Genomic DNA, 14738 nt, shown 5'->3' with positions numbered 1-14738 from the left:
ACAGTAGGATTAGGAGGGGATTATTTTAATTAATAATTAATTATATAATTTGGGTTTTAATTAAATCATGGGGAAAAGAGTACATAAAAATATTATTTATATTTGGTTTTATGTGATTGGGTTATTTCTAAACAGTACATAAATATTATTTATAATCGATTCATATTGTTAGTAAAGCATATATGTGATGATTTGAAGGTTAGTGTGTTTACTATCTCAAGTGTGGTCTAGGTTTAAGTCGGGCTTTACCTGACTTTATTTTAAACTCTTTTAACATTTTGAGATTCGATTTTAGTCCGTTTTTTCAAAAGAAAAAAATTCACTTCATTCAAAGCGGAGTGATTCAAAATTCATCAAATAGTTCAGATTTTATATTCTCTAACTTAAAACATAGTATAAATATATGAAATTTCTCGGAAGGGCATGTCCCATTGAAATCTACCCAAAACCACATGATTCTTAGGGACCATCAAAATCGTTAATTAGAGACCCCTTGTTTATTTTTCATTTTATTTAATTTTAAAAATCAAGATTCTTAATGAAATTAATTAAAGGACCTTTAAGGTGCATGAGGAGATCCCCAAAAACAATACAATTTATATCTAATTAAACCCCAAATCCACTAAGCCCCATAAAAGAAGACAAATATTAAAACAAATTATATATTATTATTACCAAAAAGAAAGTGCATTTGCATGCTGGATTACAGTCACCTTTGCTTAAAAGAACAATTTCATGCTTTTCTTGGGTACTTCAAATTGTACTTAAAAGAACACTCTTTGTAAATGACTAGGAAACTTCATCTTTGATCTTTGAAACCCATAAATCTTTTACCATTTCCCATAAAATCCTTCTCTTAAAAAAGAATGTTTGGGTCTTACAATATAACTTTTCCAATTTTTTTTTTAATTTTTTTTCCTTTGAAGATCTTGAAATTAGATCCTTAGAGATAATATTTACAAGATCTACACCCAAAACTAAGAAAAAGAAACCTATTTAATAGTGAGGTTATCCATTCATTTGAACTTTTTGGGAGTAAATGGTAGACTTTTATCTGGAAAACTCCCTTTGGATGTAGTAAATTTTATGTCAAACTGAACTTAAGTCATAGTCAGTAGACAAGAAGAGGTCTTAGATTCTAAACCCTAAACTTTTTCATATAATTTCTGGCTCTGGTGATGAAAGTTATTGAGTTATGGGAAACTTTTATATTGATAAACTACAAATAAAAATTAAATTAATGCGGATGCTTAAATTCTAAGTTATTCTTTGAAAGTAATTTATTATCGAGTAAGTAATTATATCAATTGTAATAAACCTTCTATTGATTGCCAATTATTATTATTTTTGTACAATACAATAAGAAATATTTTCTTTTCATAATTAGATTTTGCTGAAAATTGAAAAAAAAAAATCATCAATTGCAATGCAATATTACAAAATTGTGTTACAAAATATACATATCAATACACAAGAGAGAAATAACAGGACATGGATGAATACACAACTTATTAAACTAGACGAATAATCCTAACCTTAAACAGGTAAAAAGAGTTTCGCGCCAAACCTTCTTTTTGGTAAGAAAACTGTGATCATGGGGTTTCAAGTGAGACACATGAATGAATACTACACAAAAAATGTATTGATGTACTATGTTACTCCAATTCTTTTCTTTTTAACTTTGTGTTCGATAATTCTTGTGATTATTTAAATACATGTAAAATTTAGTAAATTAAATATACCCGTGTGAGATATATATTCAGAATGAACACTAAACTTTGAATTCGAGTAACATAATTAGGACCCTTTAATCATCGAGGTTGAAAGATGATTGGGGCTCCATATTGTGGATAAAGTAGCATGAGAACTGTTGGAGCATGTTGGTAAGTTGGGGCCAATCGGAAGGTAAACCGTTGAAGTATAATTGAAAGGGCTAACTTGGCTTGTAAAACGGCCAAGTTTTGTCCAATGCATGTCCGAACCCCAAGACCAAACGGGATGAAACCGATCGGGTGTTTTGCTGCACGTGCCACACCTTCGGAAAATCGGCCTGGGTTAAACTCATTAGCATCATTGCCCCATATGGTTTGATCATGGTGAACGGCCAAGATTGGTATTAAAAGTTCAGTCCCACATGGAATCATGTAACCCCCAAGCTCAACATCTGATTTGGCCCGTCTTATTGTGGCTATTGTTGGTGGATATAACCGAAGTGATTCATTTAATATCATAGTCAACTGCACACCAAAATTCATAATTCAATATAAAAAATATTTTTTAGTTAATTAAAATATACCATCAATGGATATATTTTTTATATTTTTAATTTAAAAATCTTAATCCCACTAATAACATTGTTAGCGTAAAGAGACAAAGACATGAAATTTTGTCTTTTGAATTGAAAGAGGGAGAGGCGATACCGTCTTAAATTTGACAACATCATCTTTGGTGGGTAAGTCACGTGATCCACACACCTTTAACACCTCATCACGTGCTTGCACCTGCCACTGTGGGTGCATTGCTAGCAAAACAGTTGTCCACGTCAGCAAATTGGACGTGGTTTGTTTGCCTGCAAAGAAAAAACTCTTGCACTCTTCAATTATGTCATCCACACTCATATCCGGACTTGAATACGAAGATTCGATCATTAATCCCAGCAAATCTTTTGCTCCGTCCTCTCCTCTTCTATTATCTGATTTTCGACTTTCGATCAGTTTCATCAACGATTTTCTAATCTCTTTGTCCAATTTCCAACATCTTATATTTCGTCTCGTCGGCATAAACCTAAAATTTAAGAATCAAAATTCAAATTCTAATTTAAGCACTCGAGAATTTGGTCTAGGGGTAGAAGCTGTCCCTGAGTTAAATAGTATAATTTCAATTTTAGTCCCTCTTAGATCGTTTTAGCCCTTTGATTAATGAAAAAAATTTCATTTTGGCCTTAAAAAATTTATTGGTTTGCCCCTAATTTGGTTTTTACCTATAGCCAGGGATGAACACTTTCTGAAATGTCTCGGCAGCGAGTACCATTTGTTGAGCTTGTAAACAAAAAATAGCCTTTCCGTCTTCGTAACTAGTCCCGAACACGGTACGCGTAATGATGTCTTCCGTAAGCGTTTGAAACCACTCGCAGACGTCGATTTCAACGTCCCTAGAGCCATTGGCCGACATTGCGGACCATTTGTCAAGCATATCGGTCATTCGTTGTGTCATCACCGGCACAAGCAACTACAATTAAAAGAAAGAGAAAGGAACATTAAGTTAAAAATGGAATACAGGTTGATTCAGTTGGGTGAGTAATCGATAACATTTTGAAATTGGAGTCTTACTTTGAGATTTTCCATATGGAAAGTGGGTGTAATTATTTTGCGATGATGAGCCCATTTTTGACCTTTTAGACTAAGGAGGCCATCACCTTCAAGCTGTTTAATCAAAGGGTGGGCTTCATTTTTTTCATACAATTCGGACTTGGAGATGAAGATTTCCTTTATCAGATCAGGATCCGACACTGTGACCCGAACCGTGGGTCCGAACCAGACAATAAATGGTGTACCTGCAAGAAAAAAAGGAGTTAAAAAAGTTGATGAGGTTTTGTTGGGTCAAATTATGATTTTGGTCCTTTTACTATGCTCAAATTTGGATATATAGTAAGAAAAACGAGTTAATACTAAAGAAATTAAACAAGGTTTTTTGGTTAAATTTTGATTTTAGTCCGTCTATTATGGTCTAATTTGGATGTAAAATAAATAAATAAAAAAACGAGTTAAAAGTGATGAAATGAAACAATTTTTTTGGTTAAATTATGATTTTGGTCCCTCAACTATGCTCTTGGATGTATAATAAGAAAAACAAGTGAAAAGTGATGAACTAAACAAGTTTTTTTTGTGTTAAATTATGGTTTTGGTCCTTCTACTATGCTCAAATTTGGATTTATAATAAGAAAAACGAGTTAAAAGTGATAAAACAAAAGAAAGTTTTTCTTTGGTTAAATTCTGATTTTGGTCCCACAACTATTCTCAAGTTTGGAATTTAACATCTGTATAAATACGTTTTGAGAAGCATAATTAAAAAAAGAAAAAGAAGAGGAGAGAGAGACAAAATCGTTTATTTGAACATAGTTGAACAATCAAAACCATAATTTAACTCTCTTTTTTTCCCCAAATAAACAAGTGTTTTTTTTTTTTTTTTTGCAACAAAAGGAATTTGAAGTTGGAGTTGGAAGAACAAAGTTTGCAGAAGAGGAAAAAAACGATAGAAAATTAAAAAAATTGAAGCCATTAATTCAAAAGGAAAATTAAGCTTATAGATTTATAGTGTAGGAACCTTCAAAGAGAATACAAAGAACAAAACAAAGATGACATATATATATGCATATGTATATAAACCAAGGTGACAGACAAGTGCAAAAACACTGCAGGTTTATATATATAGATGAAAAGAGAAGAAAAACAAGCTTCGGATACAGGGAAAAAAAAAGTGAAAATTTTGAAGAAATCGATCAATTTTGATGATAATAATCAAAACCCAAAGTGTTAAATCACCTTGAAAAAACATAGAATTACAGTACATATATATAAGTGAATGAAATAGTTGATTAAAATTACCATAGATTTTCTTCCAATGGTGATAAAAAGAAAGGACCCTTGGGAGAATATTATGAGAGAAATCAGGCATGGGAGTTGCAGAAGCTTTCAACATCATCCCCACAAGTTCTTTAACATTGCCGATGAAGAAATGGTAAGGTGGACCTTTAATCCCTTGTTTTAAGAAATGGCTTTCGATCTTCTTTGGTTTCCACCATAACAACACCACCACTTTCATCATCATCACCACCATGAGTAACGCCATGGAAGTGATGAAAACAAGCTTCGATGGCCACTGTAACATTACTTCCATGGAAAAAAGAGAAAAAGAGAGAGAGAGAGAGAGAGAGATTGGTGTGCTTTTTTGGGTGACCTTTGAGTTGGCTATAGGAGAAAGAGAAGAAGAAGAAGAAAAGAGATTTTATAAGGAAGGCAAGGCCAACGGCGTAGGGGACGCCATTGGAATCATATAAAGGATCAACGTGAGGATTTTGTATTTTTTTTTTAATTTTATAAATATAAATATGAACAAATGTTACCTTGGGTAAAATTGCCATAAAAGTCCCTATACTAGAGATTAGATTGTGTTTTACCCTCATTTACTCAAAAAATGGGCAAATTAATTTTTGTATCAAATCAAAAAGCAAACAAGTCACTTCTGTTAAAAATATCATTCATTCATACTATTAAAAATTGGCGTAATTGATAAAATAACAAGATAATTACACGTGGCATGTCACGTGTACCTTTTGTTGACGTACAATGACTTGTTTTAATAGTAAAAATAAATGAAATTTTTAATAAAAGAACCTGTTTGTTTTTTATCTAACGTACCAAGATTTATTTACCCATTTTTTGAGTAGGGAGAAAAAATGTAATGCAACTCTTAGTATAAAGACCTTCATAACACTTTTATAGAAGGACAATGTATTGTGTGGGTGTTTCTTTGTTGGGTTTAGTTTGGTATGGTGGAGTTTAATTGAAATTCTAGAAAAGGGTTTAAATAAAAAAATTAAAATTGAGGTTTAATGAGAATTTTAGAAAAATACAGGATTTAATTAAGTTTTTTAAAATCTTGAGTGGATTAGAAATGATGATATTATAGTGGAAGAACTAAATTTGTCAAAAATGTACAGTACAAGGACTTTCTATAAAATATAACCATTTTCTTTCTATACATATTTTTTCATTTTCTATTTAAACATAGTAATTTGTCTATTATATGTTATCCATATATTTTATTATATGATGTTTAAGATATCTTATTTTTACACAAAACATTATAAATAAATAAAAATGAATTAGCTTTGGTTGGTCCATCTTTCAATAAATAGAGTTAAAATAAAAATTTTACCACCATTGGATGTAAAATTTTAGTTAATGCTAGTATATATATTTTTCGAATAACAAGGTATTGGAAAGTACATTCTTTTTGTAAGAATGTCCCTTTATTTTAATTTATTATAATAATACATTTAAAACATTCAAATTAAAAATTACACTTTGATCTACTAAATTTTCAATTAAAATAATGTATGCATTTTTTTTCTTGAATTATGATCACTAAAATTTTGGTTTTAATCAAATATTATTATAGAATAAATTTTCTTGAATTAAATAATTAACAAAACTCGGATAATTAATTTGGGTCTTGAATTTTGTAATTACTCTCATATTAGGGTTTGAATTTTTTTTTGTTCAAGTTAGTCCTTGATATTTCTTTGAAAACCTTAAAATTCAGGTTCCAATGTGAATCTTAACTCGATTGGTATAGACATTGCTATCAATACAGTAAAACATGGATTCGAGTGTGTTGAAATATATTATCAGAACTTATAATTAGAAGATATATAAATAAACATCCATTGTTGTTGAAGTAAATTCATAAAGAAAAAAAACACAAAAAGGCAAAATGAAGGAAACTAATTAATTAATACCGTACAAGGAAGACCCAAAGTGTTAAAGCATATCACATGTAGTTGAAGCCAAAACCTTCAACTTCTCTTTTGATTTCTCCATTGTTATTATTATTCCAAAATAAAAAGGTTGATTTTCGCAACTTAATTACGATTTATGAAGATTAATCATTTTAAAATTCGTAGTTATTTTTTTAATAATATTATTTTTAAAATTTAAATTTGATTTCTCTTTCTAAAAATATAATCTGGTTTATTATTATATCTAACACTTGTTTATTTCATGTTGTTATTTTTAAGATGAGCCATCTAATATTATGATTAAAACCAAAGTCGAGTAGGAGCATCGACTCGTTTAGTTAAATAGTAAAATTACTTTGTAGCTCTTCTTAAAAATCAATATATTTCGTTTAAACTTTTTCGACTTTGGTTCAACGAAATATACATTTCTTGTAAGGTTTTATATATAATTTTATCTTAGTATCTTAAACAAAATTTCTTATATCGCCCTATCTAATACATTTGAGGTTTCTAAGATATTTGCATAACAAAATTGAAACCCTAAAATTTTAAGATTTCATATTCGAATTCCACGTTATATAAATGTGTGCAGGTTCTCGTCAATAGCGTAATTAGGGTTCAAAGGCCTTCTAGAAATTAAAGCATTCAATTAATTCAAGTTTTTTTTGCCTTTAGTTAAATGAAAATTTTGCACGACGGCTTTGAAAAACAAATAATTTAATTTAAACATTTTCAATACAAAATTTTTATCTACCTCGCCCTATCTCGAATTCTATAATTTTATTTCGACCTCCTTAAACAAAATTTATAGTTTCGGTCTCAGACTTTGATTCTATTAGAACCATTAGCATAATTTCAAAAATTTTCATATAATTATTTTCTGTGTTTATTTTATGATTATAATTTTTTAATAAAAAATCAGAAATAGTGGCATGAAACAAGGAATTAAAAAAAAAAAAAGGAACAAAGTACAACAATATCTTCCCTGTCTCACATAGGCAAAAAAATTTAAAAAATAAATAAATAAATAAAAACAAAAACTTTTTCAAGTTTTTTAAGCTTAGTTTGTTGGGAAAAAAAAAGCCGCCCTTTTTTGCTTCCCACTGCATGTCTTTGTTTTCTTGTTTATTTTTTAAGTCAATCCCTTGTAACCAACGATTGCCAACCTGTGTCTTGGGTGTATATTTATTTTTAGGGTTTATCTATTTCTCGTATTAGTAGACCTATTTACGAGTCGAGCGGTTTATCTGGCATGTAAAGGTAAAGTTTTTCAACACCGAATTTTTAAATATTATTTTAAACAACGATACATGAACTTTCATAGCGGTCCGAGCGATTACTGACGAGATTTTAAACCATAAATATCATTTTCTAAGATTAATTATATGAACGGACTGAATTAAAATTTTAAGTTAAATTCAAGTTTGGTGTCGGAAAAAGTACTATAAAAGCCCCTATATTATTGGGACCGGATCAAATTAGTTCAAACTGTATAAAAAAATATCTTAAATTTTTTTTCAATTGTAGTTCAAATCCAAAATAAAAGATTTTATTTACAAAACGATAAAAACTTTAAAAAATTTACTTTGTTAAACTGTAAGTGATATTTTTAAAGAGTAAATGTTAACTTTATCTTAATTTGACCTTATTTGATTCTTTTTAATAATGTAAGGATTAAATTGATCTATTTAACAATAAAAGACTAATTTAATCAAATATTTATAATAGAAGGACCTTTCAAACACATTCACCGTTTTGATCATCCATATTGTATACCCTTTCACATGTTCATTGTGAACTATGTAGTAACAGTATTACAGGATATATATATATACACATGTAAAGCATAAGTACATCTGCACATGTGAACCCTTTATTGGGTATGTGTACTTAATAAAAAAAGTAAAATTTCCATACAAGTTCTTCTATTATAAGGATTGAATCAAATTAGTCCTATATTATTAAATGGATTGATTTAATCTTTAAATTATTTAAAACAATCAAATAAAACCAAATTTTAATAAAGTTAATGTTATTAAAAGCTTTTATGATTTTACACAAATGGTAAATTTTAATTTTATTAAAACTTTATTTTATTTGATTTTTTAATAATTAATACAGGATTAAATCGATTTATTTAATAACAAAAAATCAGTTGTTTTAGTTAATAAAAGAAACATATTCTTTTACTATAAACATATTTTATACATAATTTACTATATATGTTCATCTTTGATTCTTTAAAAGTATATATAACAATTTATCTGTCAAGTTATTCGATTTTTAAAAAAATTCAAATGGATCACATTAATTTGTATTTTGAGGTTTCACATTGTTTACGGGTTAAATCAGATTAAGTTTGAGTTGAATTCGATATTAACACTTTTTATGTTTTTTTAACCTTGGCGTTGATTGAAATATGGTCTTAAAATTTTGTTTAACCTCATTCATATTTGTAAATAGCTAATCAAATCTCATTTTAGGTCCACCCATATTATTTTTAATTTTTAAAAATACTTATATTATTTTTAATTTAATATTTAATAATTTGATTTTTTCATTTATTTAGATTTTAATGTATTGTATATTAAACTAGATAATATGATACCTTACAAACTTAGAAAACACAGTCAAGCACGGACCTTGAATGTTTGAGTTTGAGTCTGACCCATATTAACTTTTTTCACTTAAACTCATTTTTTGAGTCTAATAATTTTATTCAAACCCTAACAAATTTGAACCCAAGGGGCTGGCCAAACCTTCCATTTAGGCCTTCCAAAATTATAAAAATATAAGATATTAAAATAATAAAATTACATTTTTATTATTGTAAAATATATAATTTAATTTCAACCCTGATTTCGTCTCTACCTTCCAGATTGAATAAATAAGGTCAACCTTACACATCCCATTATATAAAAGAGCATGTATAGGTTATGTGAATATATATTATTTATGTTGCATTTTAAGCAATAAAAACAAAAGAACTGAGTTCATCAAATTGGGAATTGAGTAGTTATCAAGTCAGAAAAATTGAAAAAGAACCCTAAAAAAAAGAGAAGAAATTGAGACCCACAAGCACTATAATTAATTGTGAATAATAATTGAATGTATTTCATATCCATTTGGCAAAACTATTGTTACCAAATTAATGAGCTCACTGCACTAATTAATCATCCAACTTGTTCTTAAATTCATTCTCTCATTGGTGTTACAATAAAGGTCCAATTAATGTATTTAATTAATATATAATTTTTAAAGTCATCATTACATCAATAGTTTAGTTTCTAAAACTCCAATTTCAAATGTCATAAATTTTCGATATCTCAGATTTATCATTCAATTAAAACTTCATCAATTGTCAATTAATATTTTAAGATATTTACATAAGACAAGGAAGATGAACTTGGACAGTTGGTTTTTGCAATCATCTCTAAAAGTCGATATTTTTGTTTGACTTATTTCACGATTGGTCCTCAAATCATATCGTTTTTTTTCTCTTAGATACCTTTTTTTTGTTGTTGAAAGAAATCCTTAAACTTTCAATTTTGTCTTACTTTGTCCAAAAAGTATACGTCATCCAATAAAAACATGGCACATGACACATTTTTATTAGCTAGTATCGTGATTTAGGGTAAATGAGATAAAATTAATAGTTTAGATGCCACTTTCTAATAAAAATTTGTATAAGTCGAGGGCCAATTTTACAATTAAACCAATTGGGTTTGGGGATGTAAGTCTTAAATTGGTCCACATGGGAAACAAGGGTGTCTATTTTAGGGTTTCACAATTGTGGTTTGTGAGGGAAATATGTTTTATTTGGACCCAACATTAGGGGTACCCACAGAAAGGCTCCTTTCTTAATCTTGTCTTAATACACCCAAGACATGTTGGGGCCATGTGCCCCTTCTTATGTCCCTACAAAATTTATTACATAACTCAACCGTTACAATATTTTTTTCTTTTTTAAAAAGGTCTACTCTTCTTTCTTTCTTTTTTTTTTTTTTCTTTTTTTAATGACAAATGTGTTGTCTTGACTTAAAAAAGAAAACTCAAAAGAACAAAAAGTTAAGAGGTTTAAATATATGTTTAGATTAGACAAACTAACCAACCTTTCAAACCCATTTTATTTTTATTTTATATATTTTTCTGATTTTTTCAAATATTTTAATATAACGAGATTGAATAGATTTTATTTCTTATTTTAGAGTTTACAAGTATAATTATGATATATTTATAAATAGATAAAAACTCGAAATAAAATTAGACAAGACTTGCATATGGTAATTGGGAGTGGTGCGACTCGAAATTGAGTAGACTCAACTTCCTCTAATTAGGATGAAGTCAAAATTTTGTATTGAAAGCCAAGATAAGATTGAAGAAGGGGCGAAATTAAAAATATTATGTTGAAATGACTTAATTGAAATTTTCCATTTAACTAACGTGCTAAAAAGGGAGTAGTTGTGATACCTTCAAATTTCGAGTCAGAAATGTCATATCACCCAAATGAACAAATATTTGTTGCATTTAGTGAGTGGAATATTGTGAAATTTCCCTTCTTAGGTGAGCTGAAAAATTACAATTTAAGATATTAAATGGGAAGTTAATTTGAAAATACTTCTAATTATGGGTTTATTGAGGGTTTTCGTTTCTCTATTTATAAGGTATGATTTTTCGATTTGATGTATGAAAATTAGATAAGTCTCATGCATATCAATATGTATCTTATTCTATGATTAACACGTGCTTCTAAAGTATGGGTTCACTTGCATGATGGTACAAATCCATACAGGTGAACTACATGATTTGACTAAAAAAATTGAGTCGATCTTAATCGAATAGCGAATCAATTATAACGAACACCATAATAGATTTAATTGAAATATTTAATAAATATGTATTTGAAATAGTTTAAAGGTTCAATTCTCACGAATAAAAGAACTTTTATCTATGAGATTTTGTTTAATTATGTGGTTGAAATAAATAAAATACATAATATATAGTTATAAAATTTAATGACAAATCAAAGTTATAAATTATGTAATTTTGCTCATGAATATGGCAAAATAAAATAATATAATTATTTATGCATAAAAATGAATAAAATTGGATAAATTTTGTTCTTGGTGATTGTATTATGTGTAATTTATAGATTTTTCAATTATAATATATGTATATTTAAAAATTCAATATTGACCGACATAATAGCAATTAAATCATTAAGTTAAATTTTGTTATTAGTCTCATACTATAAGTAAATTGTAGCTTTAACCTTTGTTCTCCAATTTAAAAATTTTAGTCGTTCTATTTTTCAATTTTGATATTTTAGTCCCGACTCAATTGTAGTAGTTGAATCCATAAACTAAAACAAAGTGACTTTTTTGTGAGTATTATATCGAAATAATAAGCTAGTATACCATTACACATACGATAATATATTTAATGCGTAAAATTTTGGAATTGATATAAAATTTTAGTTGAATGCTAAATTTAAAGTTTTAGTAAAATAAGTAAATATTTTATGATTATATAAAATTTTAAATTTTGAAAAAAAATTAAAATATATTGACCGAATAAGTAAAAATAATAACAAATTTTAATAAATAAAAATTATGTTTGATACAAAAATACCGTTTACGGAAAAGAATTTAATATATATTATTTATACAAAATTAAAGATAAACGGACAAAAGTTGTTAGAATATTATGTAATCATTTTACACGTTTCTGGACATCAACAAAGGAAAAGCCTGCATAATGGTGCAATTTGCTTCTTCTTCTTTTTTAGTATATTTTAGGTTGATTTTACGATTTATATACGAAGCTTGTAATTGTTCATCCCAGTAATATTTTTTTCAAAGCTTGAACTTGAATCGTCTTTTTGAAAGTATAATGTGCCTTACTATTACACTTACATCACTTGTTAGTATTTTTCTTTTCTTCCATTTTTGTCACTTTTAATGATACAAAATAAATCTGTCGATTTTGTTAATTCTTTTTAAAGTACATCAAATTGATTTGATTCAAGGGTTTTTAAAATCAAAATTATATAAAATAAATATTTTTTACTTAAATATTATAAAACCAAGATTATTTATAAAAAAATGTAATAGATTTTACAGTGCCATGAATAGAGGTGGGTTTGGTACCAAATTAAACATTTTAGACAAATACAAAAGCTTGTGCCTCAAATTGCCACCAACAATATCGATTTAGGTGTTGAAATAAATTTTTTGAAAAATGTGCTTGTGTTAACGGTGAGACATAGATTTGGTGAGTGGCTTGCCACTTCAGGAATAGATAGGAACATGTATTATCCTTATTGATTCCCCAAATATCGGTCACTATCCAAATAGTCACAAATGAGTTCGATTTGGTATCAGACACATCCTTATCTCCCATGACATTGTAGAATCTATTACATTTTGATAATTATATGTTGTTTAACTAAAAAAATTGTTTGTTTTATATTATTCAAGTAAAAAACTATTTTTAAATAAACTAAAAATTAATCGTTTATATTTAAATAAATTTATATTTTAATTAATAAACTTTAAAATTTTATTTTATAATATTAATATTATCAATTTATTATATTATAGTCACTCAATAATAAATTTTAAATTGATGTAGCACTAAATTTTATCACTCCCATTATTAATTTTATGCCAAATTTCACAGGCATTTAGACCTAAAATTGTTAACAGGACTGACAAAATATTACAAAAATATATAGTTCTTAAAGGCATGAATTGACATGACTTTTATGAATGATTTAGACGAAATTTTTAGAAGCAAATAATTAAAAGTTGAATCATGATTTTGGAACCATATCATATGCCAAGAAAATAATTAGAGGCAGAAAAAAATATAATAAATTTATACAAATGCCACTCCAACAAATCATATCCGATATTAAACAGATTTATACTTACCTTCAACTCTCGCTTAAAAAGTGAGAGGATTTTGAATAAGAATGTAAGTTCAAAAAATGGGTTTAAGTAAAAAAAATAATGTCCATTTAGAAAACAGGTGAGGTTTCAGATATTTTCTTATTATTTTCTTGTTTGTTTTTTTTACTATTTTGTTACAATTTCACGATTTTGTTACTATTATTTGGATATTGTATAACTCTTGTTTTATTGTTAATTTTATTACTATTTTAGAGGTATTTGCTTAATAAGTTGCACTTATTTTAGTGTTATTTAAGTATACATACTTTTTTTATTTATTTTCAATTTTGTTGGTAAACATTTATTTTAATATTTTTAGTATTTTTATATATAATATATTTTTTAAAAAATTATATAAAAGAAATTAATACGGCCAGACAGGACCTGGGTTTTAGCATTCGTATCCAGGTTGGGCTTAGGCAAAATTTTAGACCCAAGCCCAGCCTGAAAATGAGCCTAAAATTTTTGTTGGGCTCGGCCCGACCCATAGACACTTCTAGTTGGGAGGGTTATAGGTAATTCTAAGTATTATATGTAAAAAAAAAAACACATATTATCGTAACTTATAATGATATTGTTCAAAAAAAAATTAATCATAAATCTCTTTTACATTATAAAAATTATAATCACTTTTGTATAAAAAAATCTATGATTAGATTTAAAACTCACGTCTAATAATATTGCAATTCAAATTTCAATATTTATATCTCATTATCCGATTAAACAACTCTATTATATATAATATTATTACTTAATAAAATTTTACTTTTTTTTTTATTCATGGGCCCTTGTAATTTCATGATACCGATAAAAATTTTTGTTATTCTTAGTCATGAAACCTAATAAATCAAACCGAAAATACCTAACATTTATGGAGCATAACACCCATCCTATCATCTAACACCTAGGTATATACATTTGATGTTCCCTCTTATGTACGTTAATTGAATTTGATATCTTTCAACATTGATGAGGGATTGCCACGAACGGTCACTATTTATTATTAAGTGCTAAGCTTTTCCTCCTCCCAACCCCTATATCATATTCTATTATAAGGCAAACTATACCCGAGGTCCCTAATTTTTATTAAATTTATGTTATATTATATTCTATTATGAGGCAAACTATACTCAAGGTCCCTAATTTTTATTAAATTTATGTTCTAGTCATTCAACTCTAAAAAATTACAAAATAGTTTTTGAACTATTCAAAAGTTTTTGTTTAATTTATTATACTGTTAATTTTTTTTAAAATGTCCGTCTAGC

The 14738-nt window shown here is 27.5% G+C and overlaps 1 protein-coding gene across 1 annotated transcript; it reads right to left on the bottom strand.

Annotated features, from left to right (window-relative positions):
* Positions 1 to 1413: 1413 nt before the first annotated feature.
* LOC108469070 (cytochrome P450 734A1-like) lies at positions 1414 to 5061 on the bottom strand. Its single transcript, XM_017769963.2, has 5 exons — positions 4605 to 5061; positions 3330 to 3553; positions 2981 to 3228; positions 2421 to 2784; positions 1414 to 2237 (listed from the first exon to the last, which is right to left on the bottom strand). The coding sequence occupies exons 1-5, from the start codon at positions 4894 to 4896 to the stop codon at positions 1812 to 1814; spliced, it is 1554 nt and encodes a 517-aa protein (XP_017625452.1). The 5' UTR covers positions 4897 to 5061; the 3' UTR covers positions 1414 to 1811.
* Between the last annotated feature and the right edge of the window lie 9677 nt (positions 5062 to 14738).

This window comes from Gossypium arboreum, chromosome 8 (assembly GCF_025698485.1).
Source record: "Gossypium arboreum isolate Shixiya-1 chromosome 8, ASM2569848v2, whole genome shotgun sequence".
NCBI lineage: Eukaryota > Viridiplantae > Streptophyta > Magnoliopsida > Malvales > Malvaceae > Gossypium > Gossypium arboreum.
Note: the sequence above shows the minus strand (reverse complement) of the source record. Positions and strands in the feature narration are given on the sequence as shown.

What these genes read in the sequence shown, in the direction of transcription:
- LOC108469070 (XM_017769963.2), bottom strand. Translation starts at nt 4,896, where the DNA reads ATGGAAGTAATGTTACAGTGGCCATCGAAGCTTGTTTTCATCACTTCC. An exon ending in CCATTGGAAGAAAATCTATG is followed by an intron (nt 3,554 to 4,604) that starts GTAATTTTAATC and finishes TTTTTCTTGCAG; the next exon opens with GTACACCATTTATTGTCTGG. An exon ending in TCCATATGGAAAATCTCAAA is followed by an intron (nt 3,229 to 3,329) that starts GTAAGACTCCAA and finishes TTTTAATTGTAG; the next exon opens with TTGCTTGTGCCGGTGATGAC.